We start from the raw sequence: 24,070 nt of genomic DNA on the forward strand, positions 1-24,070 counted from the left end.
TGAATTCAACCTTCCAAAGAAGAGTAGAGTTTGTAGATGAGGCCATTCTGGGCAGAGAATGTAAGAAGTGTACAAGTGCTACCCCCTTGCCTCATCGTGGCATGGAGGCTGTGTCAGTGGGACATAAACTCGGACATTTTCTACCAGACTGAAAAACTTGGAGGATGGTCCCTGTTGCAGGCTATACCTCCTAGACTCAGACCAGCCTACTTTGGTATGGAAGGGTTCATCACCAGCAGGTTGGCCACCAGGTGATGAATTATTTGGCCATGGCAACCCATAAAACAGATAAAAACAGTTATGTGAGACCCCCTTCTCCTTCTGCGGTGATGGTGGCATGAAGTGGGGCAGAGGGTGCTAAGAACCCTCATTTTAGACTCTATATAAACCATTAATTTAACTGTTGGTACTCTTTGTCCAACAACCAATGTATTGAAATGCTCCTGGAGGAAGTGGATTGTATCAACATTGATTTTTTTTGCTATGAATGAAACCAGAAGACCTAAAGAAATGGCATCTAGGTGGCAAGACAACTTGAGCTCTGCTTGGAGTGAATAAAGGAATTGTTGGAGTTGGTTTCTCTTGTGTGCCCAAAGGTAAAAAGCAAAAATAGCATTTTGTGGAATACCTGTGTAATCTCTATTTGCACTGTTCATAGCAAGCACAAGCCAGAAGACCAACATAAAGGTAATTGCAGCTGATGTGGCAAGATCTGTTGCAAAGGATGAAGCAGAGAGAGTCTATGAAGGACTTGACAAGATTCTCCAAACTCAGTTCACACATAGGTCAGGATAGTAGGTGTAGGGCAAACATGGCCCCCCAAAAGACTGTCAGTGTCCTAACACCTAATAAAGGGCTGGTTCCATACCTGCAAGTCATTTCCAAATCAACTGTCTGTAGTTAGCCCTTTGGTTAATTGAAACAAAGGGCTAAAGCAGTACCGTGTTAGAAGAAAGGTTAAAGATAAAGAAAGATTGCAGGCGATTATAACAGCTCTGATCTCCTTAAATGAGCTGACCCTGAGCAGCATGAAATGGACTAAAAGTCAAATCTGCTCTGGTGACCCTGATGTCATAGAGAATTTTAGCCCACAGAAGCAGTTTTTATAAGGAGGAAGGCAGAAGGACCCATAACTCTAGCCAGCAAAACATTTCTTTCAGCTTGGCATCAGGTTCATCCTAGTTGAGGACAACATCTGTTTCGAGTAGCAGCTCGTTCTAAAGCCTCTTGGAGAAAAATAACAGATGATCACAAACAGTGTTCCACAAAACATCAAAAAGAAGTGGTGGGGGAAATGAGTTTGCAGAAAGTTTGGCACGAGACCCAGCTAAGCCTCATCGTCTTGTGAGAACTGGTAAGTGAAAATGGAAGGACAACAGCGTAGAGCAGATTTGTTGAAGCAGTCAAGTATCATTGCTGACAGTGGAACCACCAGATTTCAACATGAAAACATCAGTTGGGCTATATGCAAGGAGCTGGCAAGAACTTTTAAGGAAACGAAGCTGCTGGATAGAGCTTCAGCACCTTCCTGGACATATAAATATAAAGCAAGACAAAAGCTTCACTAGAGGAGGCATAAAAAGAATGGAGAACCCACTATATGTATTACCAGAAAAGGGCTACTGAGCTGACTAAGCTGTCAGCTTCTCAATTACATACTACTTCTTATCTCTAAAAAGTCTTAAGAATATCTGGATTAAAACTAGGAGAAGGGAACAGGCAGACTTTCTAACAGCTTACATTTCCTGACTGAGAACAGTAGAGAATATAGTGTCCTTTTATGTGTGGTCTGTTGATTTGCAAAACAAAAACAAAACCATTGACTTGGTAGAGCTAAACCTTGCCTTCACAACTTCCCACAGTGCATCACATGTCTGATGTGTGGGTGTGGAGGCCACACAAGCTCTTGATAATGCAGCTGGTCATCATTCTCAAATAAGGTGTGCAACCGGGAAAGAAATGCTCATCCAAGGTGTTTTACACTGAACATCCTCCACAGGAGTGGGGTCCAAATGCAAGAGCGATTCCCCAGACTATGACTTCTTTTTCAGGGATAAAATTGTTCTGATTGTATCAAGCCTTCAAATAAGATAGGACTACCTTAGGAGACTGGCCTAGTAGTCCATCCCTAGTGCCCAGATAAGCATTTGGATGAGCAGTCCATTGACTTAGTCCATAGTATAGACACTTTGAACAGGCAATGCAAATTAACAGTGAGTGGTAGGGCCTAGAATTGAATAGGAGGAAGAGAACAGGCTGGATGACATTTGGGAAATCATGTAAGACCATCTTTTCACCATCAGTATTTTCCTAACTATGCTACATGGCTACAGAGCATAGGGTCCCATGATCCCTGAAGAATCCAGATTAAAGATGACCCACGGGACAATGGAGAGACACCTCATGGGTACATATAGACTGGATCGTATTCCCAACGGTGACTTGCACATAATGGCACAAAAGATATAATCAAAGATGTCTATGCTCAGAAGAAGAGTTGGGCCAATCATGCATTGAGAGCAGAAGATAATATATCACCCTAAGTGTTACGTTAACTTTTAACAAAATGTTCAAAGACCCCGAGGAAGACTTCTGGCATGCTGATAGAAGAATTATGGGAGGACATGGCCAAGAATCACACAGAGTGAGAAGGCATGGATGGGTTGTGATCTACACTGGTGAAGGGAGTACCCACATCGGATGAGATCACTGATCCATTGAAGTATGAAAGTACAAGGTACTGTGCCAAAATGCCCTGGGGCAGGGATGGGGGTGGGAGAGATAGGAGAAGGACCAAGTAGGCCCTGCCTTCAAGAACTGCTTGGCTTGGGGCCATGGCCTAATCTAAGTATTGAAAAAGTCATATACAAGGGCAGCTAGGTTGCCCAGTGGATAGAGAGCCAGGCCCAGACATGAGAGGTCCTGGGTTCCAATCTGACTTCAGACACTTCCTAGCTGTGTGACCCTGGGCAAGTCACTTAACCCCTATTGCCTAGCCCTTACTGCTCTTCTGCCTTGGAACTAATATTACTCAGTATTGATTCTAAGAAAGTACAATTTTAAAAAGTAGTCTACGACAAATAGTATGGGGTATTGAAAAGAACACTGGGTTTGGAAACAGACCATGTGTTTGAATCCCAGTTCCCTCTACTTCTGGGTGACCTTGAGAAAGTCACTTTCCCTTGTTGGGCTTTACACTAGCTATTATAAAAGCTAGCTGTTGGACTAGATGATTCCTCATATCTCCTAGCTCTCAGTCCTCTAATCCTGTAAAGATTAGATGAACAACACAAATGGGAGGAAAGATCACTTCTTTTCTTGAGAGGTTAGGAAAGGAGCATAGAGTATTAGGTAGGACTTGAAGAACTAGGCTTGGGAAGGAAATGTGTGGAGATGCCCCCTGCAGTTTGGGTTGGGGACTTCAAATGTTTAACCTGCTTGCCTCTACCTCCCACCCACAGCAAATAATTTTTATTGGATAGAAATGTGCTTAGAGAAGTTTGAGGGCACTGAATTAGATAGGAAACCAGAGTCATACAGTCCACTCTGTACCTGTTGAACAAGAATCCCTTTTGTGATCTATGTATGCAGCCTTTCCCTGAAGACCTCTAGAACCCACTGTCTCCTGGTGCCACCCATTCTACTTGTGGCTAGCTGTTACTACTAAGAAGATCTCTGTCAAACCGAAATTGGCCTTTTTTGCATTTCCTACTTGTCGATTCTCATTCTGCCCTCTGGAGCCAAAGCACAATAAGTCTTATCCCACATGATTACACTTCGGAGACAATTATCCCAACTCTCAAATCCCTGACTCTTTCCACCCCCCATCTTCTGTAGGCTAAACACCTCCACTCCAGCTTTTTTCCGACGGAATCCTCATATGGCATGATCTCTCAGTGTATTTTCTCCTAAGGGCCTTCAGGGTGTTAGGACTCCCAGGTATTTAGGCAAGGTTTGACGGGATTAGGTTTGGGTCACATTAAGTACCTACTATGTGCTGGGGAATTGTAGAGGCAAAGGGCAGTCCCTGCCCTCAAGGAGCTTCCAATCTGAATGATGAAGGTCAGACCTGAAAAACACTTAAACGGACTGTTCAGGTCAAAACATTCAACCAGCCATTGGAGAGATATATCTGAAGATCGGGGCTAAAGATAAAGCATTGGAAATTATGATAAAATCAGTCTTTATTATAGAGTTGGAAGGAACTTTAGATATAACCTAGTTCAATCCCTTCATCTTAAAGATAGAGAACTTGGGTCCAGAAAAAAAGATTTGCTCATGATGGTACAACTACTAATTATCTCCTAGTAAAACTGGAGAAGACAGGGAAGGGTTTTCACTCTTCCAAGTAGGAAGTAGGGAGAAGGTGGAAAAGAGAGACAATTGTACTCCATTCTTTGTCTTGCGGTATTGGGTCTAGGGGAACTCTCGGTCAAGACTACCCTAAAACTAGAGATATTTGTGTAGCCCTAAATAGCTAGCCCTTTTGCTTTGGGGGGCCTCTGGTGGAGATTAGAGACCTGAGTGCATCCTGCTGCCAACTTTTGTGTCTCTTAGAGTACACAAGTCTAAGGCTCTCGCCAACTTGATACTGACTCTACAGTCCTTGGCAAGAAATTATTAAAGCATTCTAGGTTTCATAGTTATTAATAAGACTTACACAACTAGATTGTAAACTTATACTGAGGTATAAAGACAGTACTCCTGCCCCCCCCCCCCCATCTTAATTTTCATTAGGTACTTGAGTTATCAAAGGGAAATTTTTTTCTTCCTTTTGAATTAGATCATAGGACTCACTGAAAAAACTGTTTCACTTGCCATGGATACTGTGTCCTGCTTGGAGCAGGGCAACAACTGTAGGACTGTGGCCTCCACAGCTATGAACTCCCAGTCTTCTCGATCTCATGCCATCTTCACCATCTCTGTAGAGCAGAAAAAGAAAAGTGACAAGTAAGTTTCTAATATTTATGCTTCTTGTGTATTAACTGCTGGAGTTGAATGTGCTCAAGTAGGGGCAGCTAGGTGGCTCAGTGGACGGAGAGCTAGGTCTGGAAATGGGAGGTTCTGGGTTCCAGTTTGGCCCCAGACACTTCCTAGCTGTGTGACCCTGAGCAAGTCACTTTACCCCCATTGCCTAGCCCTTACTGTTCTTCTGCTTTGGGACTAACACTTACTATTGATTCTAAGACAGAAGGCAAGGTTGAATTGGTCTAATACCAGATGTGTTGGTAAGATGGCATGAGTTAGCTTTGATATATTCAGTTCTTTCCAGTCAGCTTCAATGCCAGGTCTACATATCTTGATTACAGGAATAGTAGCTTACGCTGTAAGCTGCATCTCGTGGACCTGGCTGGTTCAGAAAGGCAGAAGAAGACTAAGGCTGAAGGAGATCGTCTAAAAGAAGGTAAGGACATCTAAGCCTGTTATTGTAGAAGGATGTCAGAGGCCCTTACATCCATTCCTAGTGCTCCTAAGTTAAAAAATAGGGAGTGGCAGTTGTAGGAAGCAGGAGTAAATTGACAGGAGATACTTGTTGACAGCAAAGAAAGTGAGTAGAATACTCACATTTTACTATGCAATGTGCTAATAATAACCTAAGCACCTCCGCAAACCCTTTGTACTCCAATCATTGGACTAAATGTTTGGCGCCTGCTTTCCATCTGATCTTCCTGGAGAAGTAAGTGGGACTTGAATGTCAAGTTTTGAATGTTTCTCAAGACACTGTTCTTTTTCCCGTTTTAGGAAAAAGAATTCGAATGCCAGATAAATCTACCAAATTTTGATTTCTTGGTTTCCTTACTATTAGGCATTAATATTAACAGAGGACTCCTGTGCCTGGGAAATGTAATTAGTGCACTCGGAGATGACAAAAAGGGTGGCTTTATTCCCTATAGAGATTCCAAGTTAACCCGTCTGCTTCAAGGTAAGCCCAACTAGCCTCTAAAGAAGGTGACAGTGTCTCAGGATAATGATTTGGGAATGGTGGAAACTGGGCAATGATAAAATTCCAGCGTTGATTTGTGTTCAGTATGGGTCTGTCACCAGGTAAAAGGTAGTAAAGATGGCAGGCAGCTTTGGGGGACAATAGGAAGCTGGCTTTTTGTGAGATTTCAAATGCCAAAGAGTCTGAAGCACACCCAACAGTGCTTAACCCACTTGTAGCTAAAAGTGTTGCTCAGCAATATTTGTCAAATTATGGGCGTTGATGTTCAGGGAAGATTCCTTGCTGGGTTAAAATTCACCAAGAGGGGGCATCCTAAGCATGTTGAATGGCAGAAGTGACAGTCATATGATTCGACTAGGCCTTAGCGACTGATCCGAAGAATAGCAGGAAGCCCTTTCTCCAGTGACATTAGAGGACAGGTCGAGTAACTGAGCTGTTTCACAGTTGGTAGGAGCTATGCTTCCTCACCATAAGGCCTGGAAGGCCTCTTAGAGCCTTGGAATGTGAGTCCATCAAGGAAGATGGACAGCTTTCTCTGCATCCTTCTCCCAAGGTGTTGACTCAGTAGTACTGTTCTCTTCCAGATTCACTAGGAGGTAATAGCCACACTCTTATGATTGCCTGTGTGAGTCCTGCAGACTCCAACCTAGAAGAAACAGTCAATACGCTGCGCTATGCTGACAGAGCAAGAAAAATCAAGAATAAGCCCATTGTCAACATTGATCCCCAGACAGCTGAGCTTAACCAGCTGAAGCAGCAGGTACCTGAAACTTGATTCAATGGGGAGAAAGTCACCAGCATCATGCCTTTGAGTTATTGATTCACTTTTCATTATCATGAATTTAAAGAAATAACACTTTAGTAGAACTTGTTCATCTTGATTTGTGGGGGAAGATATTCCTAGCAGTGGGTCTTTCTATAAGATGGTCTGGCCAGTTTGAAAGCATTAATGGACTCCTACCAGATTCTTCTTTTTGCCAGGCCTTAAAAAATTATTTCAGCCCAAATCTCAGAGCCGTGGAGCTAGTCTCCAGGGAGATCAAGATTTTCTACCATAGGTATCTCAGAGATGTAGAAGAAAGTTTCTGGAGCTGGATACCAGAGATCTCTGTTTGCCTTTGGTAGAACCAAGAAAAAAGCCAGTCGTCTTTGAGGAATCATAGATTTTAAAATGTTCGATCTGAAAGACACCTCGGAGGTGACATAGTCTAACTGTCGTGTTTTAGAGGAAGAAGGGTATAAAAGCAAACTCGTTAGTTCTTCTTCCCGGCCTCTTTCTTTCTGTCAATTGAATCACCTTTGTTCTAGGCCTCCCTTCATTCATTCTCCAGTCCCATATCCTATCCTGTTCCTCTCCTACAGGCAGAGACTGTCTCAACTCTTTCTCGCTGGCTCCCTTATTCTGATTCATTCTCCATCCTGCTGTCAGATCAGTCACCCTAAAAGATTGAGTCTTCGCTTCACTCTCTTAGTCAGAAACCTTCAGCGGGCCCTCTTTTTTATAACTTCTTGCATGTTGCTGAGACCCTCCATAATGCAGTCCTAAGCTAGCCTTATTTCTCACTGTTTATGCCTCCAACACAAAAACTGTACCTCTGTCAGGCCAGTTGTTTCTCTGTCCTGCCCACAGATTTTGTTTATTCCTATCTTTTCTCCCTACCTAGAATGCTTTTCCCTCTCTTCTTAGCTTCCCTAAATCTAGGTATTCTTTAAGACCCTGCCCACCTTCAGCATCTGTGAAGGGTGCCCATTTAACACCCTGCTTGGCATTTGGCAGCCAACTCTCTTAATGTTGTCTCCTGTACACGCACATATAGACAGCCGAGCACAATGCTGAGCACGTTGGGTGTTTTGCTTTGCTAAATGGTGGCAGTTCAGCCTAAAAGCAGTGGCTGGTGGGACTTAATGCTAGTACTCTATTGATCATCTCAATCATTTCCACTGCTGCTTCCTTCCCTTAGCACCCAAGACTGCCTGAAGTCTAATTGGTTTTAGGTGGAATCAAAGTCATAGCAATTAATCTAACTTCCAAGGGATAAATAGCTTTTAATTGATCGGGTTATTGTTTTCTTTAACTCTCTCAGGTACAGCAGCTACAAGTCTTATTGCTACAAGCTCATGGAGGGACCCTGCCAGTGTCTATCAAGTAAGAGCCAGAGCTATGGATTCTAATAGTGGCTTCTTCGCCATTCCTAATTGTCCCCAGTCTCACTGGGGCTGTTGGCATCACCCAGCCTAAGTACAATGATGCAAGTTGCCTTTTGAATTCTCTCCCTTTAATTTGGGCTGGATGACCCGCCTGTATTCAGATATTTCCAAAGTTGCATGGGAAAAAATGGCATAAACAAGGCCTTGGCTTTGGGCAAATCCCTGTACTTGCAGTTTCTTGTCAGTTTTGATGCCCTTTTCCTGGCTGTTAGAATTCACTCCTTTCCAGATATACCCTCTATCCTCCTCCCTGCCTGGGCACTCCAGCGAGTCCCTTCTCGCATGACAGTTTTTTGTTTTTTGTTTTTAAGTTTGGCAAAACCAACTGCATTTGACTGTAAAAACTCATCCCGTAGCTTTCTGGTGAATGGCGAGCTTTAATTGTATTTAGTATGATGTTGGTTCAGAACAGCTTTTATTTTTAATGCTTTTTTTTTTTCAATTACCTGTAAAATCAGTTCTTAGCCAAAATAGCTTTTGTGAGGTATGAGTTAGGGGGGGCAATTGGGAAGGAGCAAAAGGGCCGTTTTGCTGCAGTGAGGGCTCAAATGCAGTCAGATAACACCTTTTTAGTATTTGTAATGATGGGAAGAGATGGTAGTCTGGTTGGGGGATTATGGATGACAGATGGTCAACGAAAGTACTTCACTAGTACTCTCGTGATGGAGATCTGCTGGGCGTCTCTGTGATAGATTTCAGAGGTGATGTGGCCGAGAGGTCCAGGGGATAGGTGGGCTTCCATTTGCATCACTGGAGGGAACTCTCAAATGGATCAGATCAAAGCCAAGCAGAGTATGGTATGACCAGATGGGAATATGAGCCCCCTTTCTGTTCTCGTGCTTTTCTAGTTTTCCAAACGTTTTCACGGAATATTGAATTCTTAAGTATTTTTGTGATCTTGAATTTATGAAACTTAACAAGCTATCTAATCTATTCCATCCATCCATTTCCTCTCCCTTCTTCCCTTATTACCAGATCATGGTAATAGCTGTGCTTGAGAAGCTGTGTTGAGTCCACAAACATTAGTTAAGTGCTAGCTCTGTACAAAGAAAGGCAAAAGCACAATCCAATGGGCATAGTTTTTGGACTGCTGGGATTTGACTCAGATCTAGCCTCTGATGTTTGTCCAGCTGTGACCATAGGCCAGTGATTTCTTTGAGCCTCAATTTCCTTATCTGTAATGGGGATAAAGCCTGTAGTAGCTACCTCTCAAGCTTGGGAGATTCAAATGAGATAACGTTTCTGGTGCTTTGTATGTTTAACTGCTATTTAGATGCCCCCTGTTCAAAGCTTGAGTTCTGCAGATAACTTTTCCTTCCATTTTGGAATCTACCACTACCTTCCCGTTTGTACGCTCTTTCCTATAGTTTGTTACCCCTTGATAGGAATAGACCAAGCTACCCATTAGTATTTGGATCAGTGCTGCATTAAGTTTATATAACTTTGGTTCAACCTAGTCGCGATGTTCAATTATTCTTTCTTTTTTTTCCCCCTTCTGGTTGAGATAATGTTTTATAGTTGTCTCTATATAAGGGCTTATGTGACTTGATAGGTTAATGCCCAAGTACTTTGTAACATTTTGTCACCATAAATAGTATTACTTTTTTGTTTTAACCCTTACTTTCTGTTTTAGTGACAACTCTAAGACAAAAGGACAAGGGCTAGACAAATAAGGTTAAGTGACTTGCCCAGGGTCACACAGCTAGAAAGTGGTTGAGGTCACATTTAAACCCAGGTCCTCCTGACCCCAGGCCTGGCATTCTGTAACTGAGTCATCTAGCTGCCCCCAAGAGAATTACTTTAATAGTATTCCATTATTTTTAAGTAGCTTCAAAATGTTATTGTTTTACTTTTTATTGCTTTTTTTTTTGCCTTAACTATCCCCTCCTTACTGAACCCTTTCCTTAAAAAAAAAGAGAAGCCAAGAACCACAAAGATGGCACAGGCTCCAGTTCCCATCCACACTTCCTGTTTATCTCTTTTGATTATCTCTTTTTTTGGTTTAACTTTGTCAGAGATCATGATTGCTACCCCTGCTTTTTTGCTATCAGCTGAGACAGAATATTTGGCTCCAGCCCTTCGTTTTTACTCTACGTGTCTGTCATTTTTAAGTGTGTTTCTTATAAACAACATGTTGTCCAGTTTGGGGTTTTGCTCCATTCTGCTGTTTGTGTCTTATGGGTGAATTCATCCCATTCATATTCTATAAATAATTACTAGTTTTACATTTCCTTCCTTTGTATTTTTCCTCACTGTTTGTCCTCTTCCTCTCCTCCTCATTTCTTCTGTCCACTTCCTCTCTAATTTAAGCTTCTTATTCTTATTCCAATTCCAGCTCCCTTCTCCTCTCCCCTTGCTTGCCCTCCTGTTTCTTGATATGTACTCCCTTCTAGGAATCCCTCCCCTTTCTTATCCCCCTTGCCCTCTTTTCTCTTAATTTCTACTCTCTTAGTGCCTCCCTTTTACTGTCCCCTCACCTTCCTAGTTGTTTATGTTGTTGCCTCTTTAACACAGAATCTTTCAGATTTTCTAAATAAGGCATCTGCAAATAGGAATATTTCAGTGTGGCTCTTTTCTTCTGCTTTGTTTTCTGTAAATCAGGCATTAAAATCCTATGGGGCCCACCCCACCCCCAATTATTTTTTTAAATTCTTACCTTCTGTCTTAGAATCAGTACTGTCAATTCTAAGAGCGATAAGGGCAATTGTTGTGAAGTAACTTGCCCAAGATCACACAGCTAGGAAATGTCTGAGGCCCTAATTGAACCCAGGATCTCCCGTCTTCAGGCCTGACTTTATCCACTGAATCACCTAGTTGCCCCCCTTCCCATCATTATTGATCTTACATGTATGTAGTTTCTGTGTTATTTATTTGGTGTCTATGTTTGATATTTAATGGTATCTCTTCATTGTGATATTGCCTTGTTTTCTTCCTACATTGAGGTGTAGCAACTGGTTGATCCCACATACGAGGAACCCACTGGATTTTTTTTTTAGTACTTCTTTTCTTCTTGTTTTTATATACCAAAAGCTGCCTTCAAGGTCTCTCTGGTTGTCATCAATTGTTCTTAAGTGGCAATCTTTTATTTTAGGAAAGACCATTTGGTTTTTCTGGGAAATGGATTGGTTCTTGAATTCCTTCTCTGAGCTTTCAGGATATCCTATCCCATCTGCTTTTCTCATTTCTTGTTTTTGGAGAAGAATCTTGTGCAATTCCGATTGGGATGGGTTTTTATATAAGAGGTGGTTCTTTTTTGCCCCCTTATAAAATCCTCTCCTCCCCATTACCCTGAACTTTCAACAATATGTCTGATTCGGTTGAGTTTAGGGTTCACTCTTTGGGGCAGCCTGGCAATTCTGTTCATTTACAATCTTCCCACTTTTCCAACCGGGATTCCCTGAAATAGAGTCGACAGACTCTTTTCTACCCTCATTAGAATGTCATTTCCTCGTGTGCAGCAGCTGTTTTTGCATTGCTCAGCACAGGGCCTGTTGTATGGTACATGATGGGAGCTTTATAGATGTTTGTTGGGTTTTGTTCACTGTTTTTAGAAAGTCTAATGATCCTTCTTAGTGATTTTTTTAGCTGCTTGTTCTGCCTTATGAATTCAGTATTACTTTTGTCTGTCTTGCATCCAATTGTAGGATTTTCTGGGTTTGTTGTCCATGTTATCTTTTCTACTAGTCTGTCTGCAAGTGAAATAATCTACTTTTTTCTTTTTCCATTGAGCCAGATGCACTGTTGCTCTTTTGCATAGATATCATCAGTTTGACCAGAGATTCTAGTCATACCCAATTCCTTAGTTTCCTTTTGAGAGTTTCTAATAGTTCTTCTTCTTTTTGTTGTTGATTGATTTGCTTGAAGGAGAGAAGAGGGCCTCCTCTCTTGTTTTTATTTCTTCTTTTGCTCTTAGAGAGGGCCCATAAAACTTTTGTACTAAATCCTGTGGGTTTCTACTTAGTTGATTATGCGGCTGCTCAATCAACTTTAATTCTCAGTAGAGGCAATTGAAAGTATATTAGTTTCACATTGCCACTTTTTCACCAAATGACCACCCTGCATCTCCTTGTTAATTGTAGCTGGCTAGTCTGCGCATTTCCCCCATTCTCCCAGCCTTCCCAGTAGTCAGACCCCTGTGTCTTTTGTGACCAACTTTTTCCCTTCTTGCTTTGAGGACTTTTATGACCTCTGTTATCTATATTCCTAGAGTAGCTATCTCTTATAGCATTTAAGTGTTGATGAAATTCGTTTCAAGCTAAGGAGGCAGTGTGATCTGGGAAAAGAACACTGGACTTGGGCAGAAGACCTAGGTTTGGATCTCGGCTTTGCCACTAACTAGCTGTGTTATGTTGGGCAAATCATCGTATGGGCCTCAGTTTGCTTATCCATAAAAAATGAGAGAGTTGGATTAGTCCTCTTCAAGGTCGTATACAGCTTTCATGTTCAATGGTTCTAAAATGCCCCGAAATGAACACATTTTAGTTGGGAAAATTTCCCCCCACTGACTTGGATTTCATAATTCCTCCTTTTTCAGTCAGTTTTGAAAGATAAAATAATGATACTGTGTTAGAACTGGCCATCAAATAATAAATGTGACAGATCACTTTGTTGTAAAGGTGAGAAAGGAGTAACAAAGGGATCAAACCTCAGCTTCCTTAAGAATCGGGATTCTTCTCCTTATTTGTGTCATGGGCACCTTTGGCACTCTAGTGAAGATAGATACCTGTTGATGGATACCTTTTCAGAATAATGTTCTTAAATGCATAAGTCATGGAGTTACAAAGGAAGCTAATTCTATCAAAGTACAGTTAGGGAAGTATTTAAAAAACCAATTCACACAGCCGAGGTAAAGAATCCTTGATCTAAAATAATGAATTGCCTTCAATAGCATTCCTTCATAAATGTCTAACCAGCAAATGCTCTACAGTGTAATTTGAGACCCTTGTATTAATTTTGATGAGAGCCACCTTGTAGTTTTTGCTTATGAGTAAGCTGAGGACTCTGAGACCTTCTGAGTTCATGGGCTCTTTGAACTGGGTAAGACCTCATCTGGTTTATCCCTGAAACCCAGTTCTGTCCTCTTTGGAGATTAAGGGAAGCAGCTGGTTACCATCCTCTGTGTAGTAACCCTTATTTGTCTTAAAGATTATTCCATTTCCCTGAAGCCTTTGGATCAAATTGCAGTTCTTTCTTGACCTTTCTTCAATCCATTGGGAGCATTTCATACTAACTGAAATACATATTGTTGGTCTCCTTCATTTTTTGTTTTTTTTTTAATTACAGGCTTGATAGACACCAACAAACGTGAAAATTTTATATACAAAGAATAGAAGGGGGGGAATCTTATCACATATCATTTGTGGATTGTAAAAAATATGGATTAAATTTGAGCAGCCAGTATGCATACTGTCCTACTTGTCTGAGTCCTCGCCTCTTTGCATTTTTAAATGTTTCACCAACACTTGGGGAGGGTTTCCTTTTGTTTTATTTGACATTATCACCGTGCCCCCACAACTCTCCACTGTTTCTTATAACAAGTAAGTAGAATCAAAAACAGATTCACACCTGTTTCATTTGGTATATCTCGTCCATCACCTCTCTGCAAAGAGATGGGAAGCATTGTGCATCATCAGTCTCCCACAGTCGTAATTTGTCATTGCGTCCATCAGACTTACTGAGTTTTTGCAAGTTGTTTATATCTATAATATAGCAGTCATTTAGTGAGGTGATAGACTCAAGATGCACAGTGAGATCGTGCTTGCTCATTGAAAGCAAATTGAAACAATATTAAGTCATTGTATGAATTATTTTCCGGGTCTTACTCACTTCAATCTGCAGCAGGTCAAATCAGTCTTCCTAGGTTTCTCCCTTTCATTTTTTATGAAAGCACAATGTTCCACTAATTCATATACCATAATATTTGTTCCATTCCTTAGCTGATGTATACCTACCTTGTAGCCAGTTCCTTGCTGCAACAAAAGGTGCTGCTATCAATACTTTTGTGCAAATGAGTCTTTTCCCTCTGTCTTTGATCTTTGGGGCATATATGCACGGGAAGTGTCTTGATGGGGTCAAAAGGTATGCACAGTTTGGTGACTTAAGGTCTAGTCCCACATTCTGTTCCAGAATGGCTACACCATCCTTCCTTAGACCCACCAGCAATTGTCATTTTCCTCTGTTGTGATCTTTGCCATTTTCATTTCTCTTATTCTTAGTGGTTTAGAACATTTTTTATAGGGTTGTTGATAACCTGCCTCTCTTCCTTTGAGACTTCCTGTTCATATCCTTTGACAGATCCTACCTCATTTGTCCAGAGCAGCCAAGAAGTGACATGTACTCTACGGCTATACCTATAACCTACTGCCCCTTACCCCTCTACTACTGGTAGAAATAAAGAATTGTACTGCCTCTTTCCCCTGAGGCAATAGGAAGAAGATGCTTAAAGTGGATAAAACCAGTAGACAGGAGGCAATGAAAGAGGGCATGTTTTATGATAGTTTGAGACCTGACCATCACAATAACTCACTTCTCCCAGTTTCTTTTCTTCAAATCCAGCTGTAAGAAGCCTCGGTATTAGATTCCAACAAGTCTGAATGGATTGAATTTTGGCCTCGTGCTTTCCCCAAAGTATTGTGCTCAGTGATATCGATACTCTTCCTGCGTGTGATCTGATGTTAGGGCAATTCAGTTAAAACTCAGCTTCACTCCTCCCTATTGCTATATAAGGGATTACCATTCAGACTTCTCTGTTGAGGGGTATCAGGGAAATATTTCTTCTTCTCATTCCAAAGTCCCACCTGAGTGGGATCAGACTAAATTGGATGTGATTATACATATAGACCCATGTGAAGGATGAATGTCTTGGGACAGTTTTCCTCACTAAGTAATAGCCTGCAAAGTTTTTCTGCCTACCTCCCCTCTGGTGTAGTATTTTTCTCATGCCTTAATTTCTGCCCTAGTGTGGAACCATCAGAAAATCTACAGTCCCTAATGGAAAAGAACCACTCCTTGATTGAGGAGAATGAAAAGCTGAGCCGAGGACTGAGCGAGGCAGCTGGTCAGACAGCCCAGATGTTGGAGAGGATCATTTTGGTGAGACGGCAAGAACTGGGGAGAGTGGAGCTTGTGCTACCAGGCTGGATGTGGACCAGCTTTCTTTCCTTTCCTTACTTCTAATTGCTTATTTGCAAAGCTCACATCAAGTGGAATGGATTAGTGTTGGGAAACCTGTACAAAGGCTAGATTTACTCCTCTACAAAGTAGCTTCTCGTTCTAGGCAATTTGGCTATAAAGTGAACTTTATCCCTTTTTTCCTTTATCCCATTTCAAAATGGAAGGTACATTATAGAACACTTTGGAAGGGAAGAAACTTGGTCGCTCTCTTGCTGCCATCATCTAGTGCCCTGACTTGGGTCGGTCGCCAGTCCTTTGCTGCCAGTCTAGATTTGAGACTGGATATAGAAATTCAGCTTTTGGCAGGGAAGCTTTGGCCAGAACCCAACATATTCCCACTAACTGAATTAGCTGAATATTTATCACACGAGTCCACCCATATTACAATGGACTCTCCAACAGGAAGGGTTGGCTGCTTCCAAACCTTCATTTAAAGAGGACTAAACAATCCTATTGCTGGCACGAGGGTGAGTGTGACAAGCGGGGTTCTGACCCGTACCTACATTTTTTCATCACCATCCTGCATTTTATGCTTTGAAGCGAGGCCAGTATTTGCATCAGTGTGACTGTTTCTTGTACCAGCTCTACACCTTCATAAAGTTGTTAAGGCTGCTGCCTGGCCTGGTGAACCTGTTGTTGGGGGGTCTGCTTAAGCTTCATGGCAGCTACTATTTTGAAGAGGAACAGAAATGTATACCATAGATCCAGAAGAGAACTTTGATACACTTTGGACACTCGTCTTAGATCAGGTATTATTGAAATATAACAGACAAAAAGTTCCTTCACCAAACTGGTTCACCTTTTACCTCACTCCTGACCCCTCGTCTCTATTGTTCTTCACCTTTTCCTTTCGACACCGTGTTAACCCTGCCAGAGGGGCATTAACATTTAGTCCTGATATATGCTTAGGTAGGTGATGCAGTAGTCTCATCATCTCCCGAGCGGCATGCCAGGAAACACTGCCTTCGTACATAATACTCAGCTCCTCTTCTGAGGCATGGCTGAAAGTAGTCGTTGATGACAGTGGTGAGGGTGGGGGGCCAGTTTCCCTTGCTGGATTTCACAGTGGATTTTTCTCTAAATAATTAAAGCCTCTGAAGTCCTCCAGAATTGCTTTAGAGGAAGCAGCCTCTCTCTCTTGTTGTTTTTCATTCCTAGCCATAGGTGATCATAGTTGGACAAGGCCTCTGATGGTCTTCTGTGTTATGTTTCAGACAGAACAAGCGAATGACAAGATGAGTGTGAAGCTTGAAGAACTCAAGCAACACCCAGCGTAAGTTCCCTTTCAGAGGTGCAAGGTGAGGGACCAGTACCACCTTGTTATCCTCTCCTCTCTAATCCCTGCACTTGAACCTGTAGGTGCAAGCTTGATCTGCAAAAGCTGATAGAGTCTCTGGAGGACCAAGAGTTAAAAGAAAATTTGGAGATAATTCATAGTCTGCAGCATGTGATAACTCAGCTCTCAGTAAGCCAAGTAAGTTGTTTTGTGTCGTTTTAGTTGAGGGTGACTCTTTGTGGCCCTGTTTGGGGTTTCTTGGCAGAGATACTTGCCATTTCTTCCTCAAAATCACTTTGCAGATGAGGAAACTGAGGCAAGCAAGGTTAAGTGACTTGCCCAGGGTCACACAGCTAGTGTTTGAGGCAGATTTCTATTCAGGTCTTCCTGACTTCAGGCCTGGTGTTGTATCCATTGTGCCACTGAGGTGCCCTAAGCAAAGTAAATATGGTATCAACAAGTATACCACTTTTATACCCATTGTGTATCCATTTTGAGAATTTCTAAGACCATGGCTCTTGCTGAAACCAACTCAGGTTGCACTTACCATGGCACATTCTTTTGTCATCGTGTTCTCCCTAAACGCCTGAACTGCTGATGTGACTCCCTGTAGTAGTCTGGAACAGGAAATGCAGATGGGAGAGTTCTTTTCCCAAAGTGAAATAAGCTGAGGCCTAACCGATCAGAGCAAGGAACTGCATGAAGGTCTTCTCCAACAAACATTTGTTGAGTTTCCAATGTACGAGGGGCTGGGGGTACAAAGACTAAACAAAAGCTAGGCCTTGTACCTACTCTTAGAGCCAAAGTTAGGCATTTCTTGTATTCAATCATTCTGTCAATAAACATTGATTCAGGGTCTACTTCATGGCAGGCCCTGTGCTAGGCACCTGGTGGTACAAAAAGAGGCAAACGACAGTCCCTGCCCTTAAAGAGCTTACAGTTCTTGCAGTCTAATAGGGGAGACAACTCACAAATAAATATATACAGAGCACACCAGATACAGCATAAATAGGCAATAATTAACAAGGAGGAAGGCCCTGGGACTCAGAGGGGTTGGGAAAGACTTCCTGTAAAAGATGGGATTTTAGTTGGAACTTAAAGGAAGCCAGGAAGGAATGGGCTGAATTGACTAGAGAGAACATTCTAGGCTTAGAGGCCGGCCAGAGACAATGCTCAGAGCTGAGATATGGAGTATCTTATTTCTGGAATAGCCAGGAGGCCAGTGTCACTAATCAAAGAATATGTATCAGGGAGGAAGGTGTAGGAAGACTGGAAAGGTCAGAGGGGGCTAGGTGATGAGAGACTTTAAATAGCAAGCAGAGTGTTTTCTATTTGATCCTGGAGACAATTGGGAGTCACTGGAGTAGCAGAATTGAGTAGCAGAATGGCACGGTCAGACCTATGTTTTAGGAAAATCACTTTGGTGATTAAATAAAGAATGGATTGGAGTGGGGAGAGATTAAGGCAGGCAAACCATCCCACCCCTCCCCCTTCCCATAGCCACTATTGCGATAATCCAGGGGTATGAGGTGATGAGGGCCTACACCAGAGTGGTGGCAGTATCAGAGGACTTAAGGCAGCAAAAGCAGCAGGCCTTGGCAACAGCTTGGATAGGGGGATGAGACCTAGTTAGTGTCCACATGGAGTCCAAGATGAATCCTGGGTTGGGAGCCTGAGGTCTGGGGAAGTTGGTATTGGCCTCTACAGTAAGGGAAGGTAGGAGGTGGGGAGAGTTTAGAGGGAAAGAGGATGAGTTGTGTTTTAGACATATGCTTTAAGATGTTTATCGGACATCCAGTTCAAGGTGTCTGAAAGGCAGTTCTAGATGCCAGATCGGAGATCAGCACAGAGGTTGTGTTGGAATAGGTAGATTTCAGAATCAGCAGCATTCAGATGGTCATTACATCCCTCGGAGCTGATGTGATCATCAAGTGAAATGATGTAAATGGAAAAGAGAAGAGGGCCCGGGACAGTGCACTCAGGGACATGTTCAGTTAGAAGACATGATCTGGAGGAGGATCCAGTGCAGGAGACAGAGAAGAAGAGGTTAGAGAGGGAGAAGGAGAACCAGGATGGAGGGAGGGAGGGCTGTCCTAAAAAGAGAGCATCAAGGAGGAAAGAGTGATCTATAGTGTCCGAGGCTGTGGAGAGGTCTAGATGAATGAGGACTGAGAAAAGGCCATTGGATTTGGCAACTAAGACCCTCAGACGTCAGAGAGGGCAGTTTGGGTGAAATGATGAGGTTGGAAGCCGGACTGTAAAGGGTTAAGAAGACAGCGTGAGGACAGGAGGTGGAGTCAGCCACGGATAAACCACAGACAGATAAATGGATGGCCTTTTTGCAGAGTTTAGCAATAAATGTGGAAGGAGAGATAGGACCATCCTGGAATGGAGGGATCAGGTGAGGCTTTTTCAAGATGGAGGAAATCTGGGCATGTTTGTAGGCAGTAAGGAAGGAGCCAGGAGAGACAGGGAGAAACTGAGAATGAGTGAGGATGAGAACGGGAATGACAGCACGAGGCAGAAGGTACCTGCCTCAAAAGAGATGAGGTAGAGGAGAGAAGAGGGGGAGCCCCTGGGAAATGGCTTCCAATTTTTTCTGTAAAATATGAAGCAAGGTTCTCAGCTGAGGCAGATCAAGGAAAAGAAGGGACCCATGGGAAGTTTAAGGAGGGAAGAAAAACATTTGGCAAAGCTTAAGTGGAGAGTTGGAGAGTGAGTTGATAAGGCGGGTTTAGAAAGATTGCTTGGCAGCAATGAGGGTCCATTTGAGCTTGTGTAACATACATTTGTAATGGACGCAGTGATTTTCTTCATCTTTGTTCAGCAGCACATGACTAGGAGTGAAGGCAGTGAAAGGTGAGAGTGATGCAAGGCTATGATAAGGGGGCCAAGGATTCAAGAGATGAGGAACGTGTAGCTTTGAATCAGTTCACCATGGGGTCAAGGTGGGGAGATGGCCTGGGAGAAAATTGACAGGTCAAAGAATTGAAGGTTCGGTGAGATTGAAAAGAGTCGAGTTTTGTGAGGGAAGTCAGAGGAAGAGGTGAAAAGCCAGTAAGTTATGGTTGGATCAGATCTTTCGTAATTCTTTTACGTGGAGGTGGGACCATCTTTGAGGGAGTTTAAGGTGGGGTGCAGGAGTGGGTGGTGGGAAGGGAACGGGCTGAGGAGCTGACTGCTTAGGGCAGTGATGGCAAACTTATGGCATGGGTGCCAAAAATGGCACACAGAGCGCTCTCTGTGGGCAATCTGCCACCCTCCCTCTCCCCCAGAGTACCTTACTAGAAAGGCAGAGGGACTCAGGTGGAGCTGCTCCCTTCTCCCTCTCCATCATGCCTGATGACATTTTTTCACATCACTTGCCCCCTTACCCAACAGCCCAATGGGAGCACTTCCTCCCTTCCCTTTGTGGGGTAAGGAGAGGGCACAGCTTGTGGTCTCTGGCTGGTACTCCATCTCTAAAAGGTTCACCATCACTGGCTTAGGGTGTCTGAAGGAGAGTCATATTGTGATTGTGAACCCCGAACTGAACTCCTAGAGGAAGGAAGGGGGAGTGAGCTCAGGGAGGGGGGCTGTCTGTAAACAGTTGTGGCTAATTATATCAACCACATTTGTCCGTTTTTTGAAAACCAATAATGCGTGAGGTTAGATACTTGGTAGAATTAAACTAGCATTCCCAGACCTTGGGCAGAAGTTTTCAGAGTATCTTAGGCCAATGATTTGTTTCTTGGGAGTGTTGGGTTTGTTTTGGTTAGCAAAATGTCTCCAATTGTCTGAACCGGCAGCCCACTAGTCAGAATCAAGTTAATTTAAATTTACTAAAGAAAGTTCATGTGTGGTTATTCTTATCTTGAAGAGAAGGGAGAGAGGAGTGTCAAGAAACCCAATGTTATTAAATGATGTGCGCTCCTTAATTAACCATCAGACTTAGCAGGCAATGAAGAAGCCCCCAGAGTCCGTCTCAAAATCATGTGTTTAAATACATACATAGTATAACAAAGGAAACCGATCTTCTATAAGTGCAGTTCTCAAAGTATTCACATGCCCTGTCTTTAACACCTGGACAGCATTTTTCTGGAGCCAGCCCTGCCCAGGGGTAGCCCAGGCTCTGCCTCTGTTGGAGATGACCAGCACCATTTCCCTGTCTGGGGGAACTGCAGTTGTTGCAGATGTGCAAAAGAATTTCAAGAGGAGAGGCAGCTAGAGCCTGGGATTCTCTGAAGTTGTGCTGTCAAGACAGCTGATGTACAAGTTCGATTTGGGAAGCCGCCAGGAGACGCTATGTCACTCTCATCTGTCACAGCAACCGTTAAGAGTGTCGTTCTGCCTTAGAGCCAGGGCCTAAGCACTGTGTCATTTGGTAAGATGCAAGAAAGTCGAGGACATATTTGTGAAGCAAGATAAGCTTCCTTTATGGAAAATCTGACAACTCAGCCAAGTGATCACCAAGATGTTCTCCCCAGGAAGGTACAACTGGCTCCTGGCTGGCTCCAAGGAGCTCTGTCTGCCTCGGGGACATGCAAAATCGGAATTAATTAACAGAAGGAAGGCGTTGGAATTAAAAGGGATTGGCAAAGACTTCTGTGAAAGTCAGGAAATACTCAGATGGTAGATTCCAAAGATTTCAATACACTGAACAAGTTGTGGATTTCCATAGTTGAGGTTTATTTGTTTTTTTTAACCTTTTCTGTCTTTGTAACAACTCTAAGACAGAAAGACTAGGACTAGCAAATAAGGTTAAGTGACTTGCCCAGGGTCACACACCTAGGATGATTCTGAGGCCAGATTTGAATCTAGGTCCTCCTGACTCCAGGCCTGGCACTCTATCCACTCAACCACCTAGCTGCCCCTCCATGGGTTTTTAGTCACTTAGATCAGAGAGTCCCAACCTAAGGTACACGAAGCAAATGTCTATGAACTGAACAGTGTTCTTTATGAAAAATGAATGCATCCCTTTATTGTCTGTATGACCCTGGACAAGTCAATTTACCTCAGTAATTTCTTCTGAGCCCTACCCCCCAGTATATACCACTGAAGGGATTTTACAGGTTCTGGAGATAGTGTGTACATCCTACAAAAATAAGAGAGTGTTTAGGTGTCTTCCAGCAAGGATAGTTTAATATTTCCTAGCTTTACCACCCTGGCTGCCAGTGTCTTATATTATGTGAGTCGTGACCTTTAACTGAGGAAAGAGAGAGAATTGTTATTGAAAGAAGTTCTCTAACATTGGGATTTAGGTGTAGGCATTATGAAGCTAAGATCCTGCTGGGGATGTACAAAAACAAATGTTTGTTAAGTGCCTTCTGTGTGTAGAGCACTGTGCTGGGGATGTCGTTTTGTGATCAAAGTCAGGCCGTGCCCACAGCCAGAATCCAGCCAGGTTTCCTGCTTTTCGACCAGCTTTGTTCAACAGCACTTGAAATAGGAACAAAGAGAGTATATGGTGGGAGTAAACTGAGACTGAGAGGGATGGGGCAAGATTGGCAGTAAGGTAAGAGGGTTAGAGATTCAACAGAAGAGAGCAGTGGAGAATTGGATTGGGTGCATCAAGGGGGGAAGGGAAGAGAGTGAAGCCAGTGCATGGGTGATGGCCTTGGAGAGAACCAAGGGTTTGGGGCCAGGTAGGTGGCACATGCGATGGAGTCAGGAGGACCCAAGTTCCAATCTGGCCTCTGACACTTCTAGCTGGGTGACCCTGGGCAAGTCACTTAGCCCCCATTGCCTAGCCTTTACCACTCTTCTGTCTTAGAATTGATTCTAAGACAGAAGGGAAGGGGCTTTTTTGTTTTGTTTTTATTTTGTTTTTCCCGAAGAACTGAGGACTTACAGTTGCACGGCAGAGGGAGAAGTGGGATGACAAAACATTATGATCAGATAAAGGCATTTCAGCATTCATGAGTGTGGAGGTGGAACATTTGTGGGATGGATATGCCCATCTCTGCGGGTGGCTGCAGTGGGGTGGAGGAAGAGCTCATGGTCTGGAGCACTGAGAGGGTGGGGCATTTAGGGGAGCACCAGGATGCCAACTGAAGTACCTTAGGCGTTAAATTCAATTTCCCTTCTCGGTGTAGCTTCTTATTAGGGACCGGTGATGTGCTTTTAAGGGTCTCTCTAGACCAGCTTCTTGTTCTTGAGTGTATGCTGCTTTAGTGACCATAAAACTTCCATCAAAGACAGGGATGGGGGGGGGGGGGGGAATGAGAGTGGCTAGAGCCCTGGGCCTGGAGTCAGGGAGACTTGACTTCAAATCTAGCCTTAGACACTTAGTTAGCTGGGACGCTGGGCAAGCCATTTCACCTCTGTCTATCTCAGTTTCCTCAACTGTACAATGGGGATCATCATCTACCTCCTGGGGTGCTATGGGGGTCGAATGAAATCATCGGGAAGCACTTTGCATAGTGCCTGGCACTACTGTTGTTATGATTATCTCACTGACATGCCCATGTAGGTTGGTACCTTCTCTTGCCTGATGTCTGGTACGACCTCTGGCAGAAGAGGGCGTGTCACTTGTCATATAGCCTTATTTTTGCAGAAGCCACCAAGTTTTTCGTGATGAACCAAAAAAAGACAGTGGTCAATGTGAAATGGGCAAGGCCAGGATATAGACAACCTCAGAACTGTGCCTGGTACAGTAAAAGGGTTTCTAAGCATCATTTTGTTTAAACGTTAAATGGCTGCTAAAAAGACCTCTGTGGGCTTCACCAAAAAACCTTTTTCTAAACCAAAGCATTCTTTCACAGGATGCTGCTGCTCTCTGCATGGCTTCAGCTGCTGACGTGCCTGCCGAGCCCAATGCTGCCGTGAGTAACCTGCCCCATTGGTGTATGATAGCAGCTCAAAGAGAAGAACAGCAAAATCAAAGAGCCCCTTTCCCCACCCCCCATTCCTAGAGGGCCGTGGCGTGGCGTTCAGGAAAGCTTTGTCTCTAGTCCCTGGTACCTGGTACAGGCTAACGGAGCCACTCACTGATAGCTGCGCTTCATGTGTGCCATGTACTTTCCTGAAGCCTTGGCAGGCAGCAGTCTTTACCCTGTTTCACAGGATGCCCAGGGAGCTAAAATGAAGGGGCAAGAAATTAGGGAGTTGTGTCTGAGAGCAAGGAGGTATCGGAGATGAAGCTCAGGGCAAGTTGTTCTTTGGGGCCAAAGAGAGCTTTGTATGAGACTATCCTCTTCCGGTGGTGAGAGACTAGAATGAGGGGAAGGCAGGTGACCTCAGTAGGGAGGCATAGAGGCCACGCCAGGCGAAGGTCGAAGGTTAGATACCAGAGCTTTTTGGTGCTTTTCCTGCCTGAGGCCAAAGTCCTTTCCAAGACTGGCCTGATGGGGTGCAGAAACAGCTGTTTTGTAAGAGCTGGCATTCACTACTGTCACTCGCCTCCATTTTCACAGCTCCCCAGCACCACCTCTTTGAGGCTTTCTGAGGAGCTCTTTTGTGAAGGCTAGAAGAGAAAATGAGTAAGACAA

At 43.4% G+C, this 24,070-nt stretch overlaps 1 protein-coding gene across 7 annotated transcripts in view; it reads left to right on the plus strand.

Moving 5' to 3' along the window:
- Positions 1 to 24,070, plus strand: part of KIF4A (kinesin family member 4A) — a 78,728-nt gene that overhangs the window by 14,395 nt on the left and 40,263 nt on the right. For all 7 annotated transcript variants that reach the window (XM_007507607.3, XM_056809337.1, XM_007507608.3 and 4 more), the window contains 9 exons: positions 4,784 to 4,950; positions 5,310 to 5,404; positions 5,807 to 5,923; positions 6,529 to 6,704; positions 8,029 to 8,090; positions 15,112 to 15,244; positions 16,540 to 16,598; positions 16,685 to 16,799; positions 23,345 to 23,404. In XM_007507607.3, the coding sequence (XP_007507669.1) occupies positions 4,784 to 4,950; positions 5,310 to 5,404; positions 5,807 to 5,923; positions 6,529 to 6,704; positions 8,029 to 8,090; positions 15,112 to 15,244; positions 16,540 to 16,598; positions 16,685 to 16,799; positions 23,345 to 23,404 (984 nt within the window). The remainder of the gene's footprint in view (positions 1 to 4,783; positions 4,951 to 5,309; positions 5,405 to 5,806; positions 5,924 to 6,528; positions 6,705 to 8,028; positions 8,091 to 15,111; positions 15,245 to 16,539; positions 16,599 to 16,684; positions 16,800 to 23,344; positions 23,405 to 24,070) is intronic.

This window comes from Monodelphis domestica, chromosome X (assembly GCF_027887165.1).
Source record: "Monodelphis domestica isolate mMonDom1 chromosome X, mMonDom1.pri, whole genome shotgun sequence".
Lineage (NCBI taxonomy): Eukaryota > Metazoa > Chordata > Mammalia > Didelphimorphia > Didelphidae > Monodelphis > Monodelphis domestica.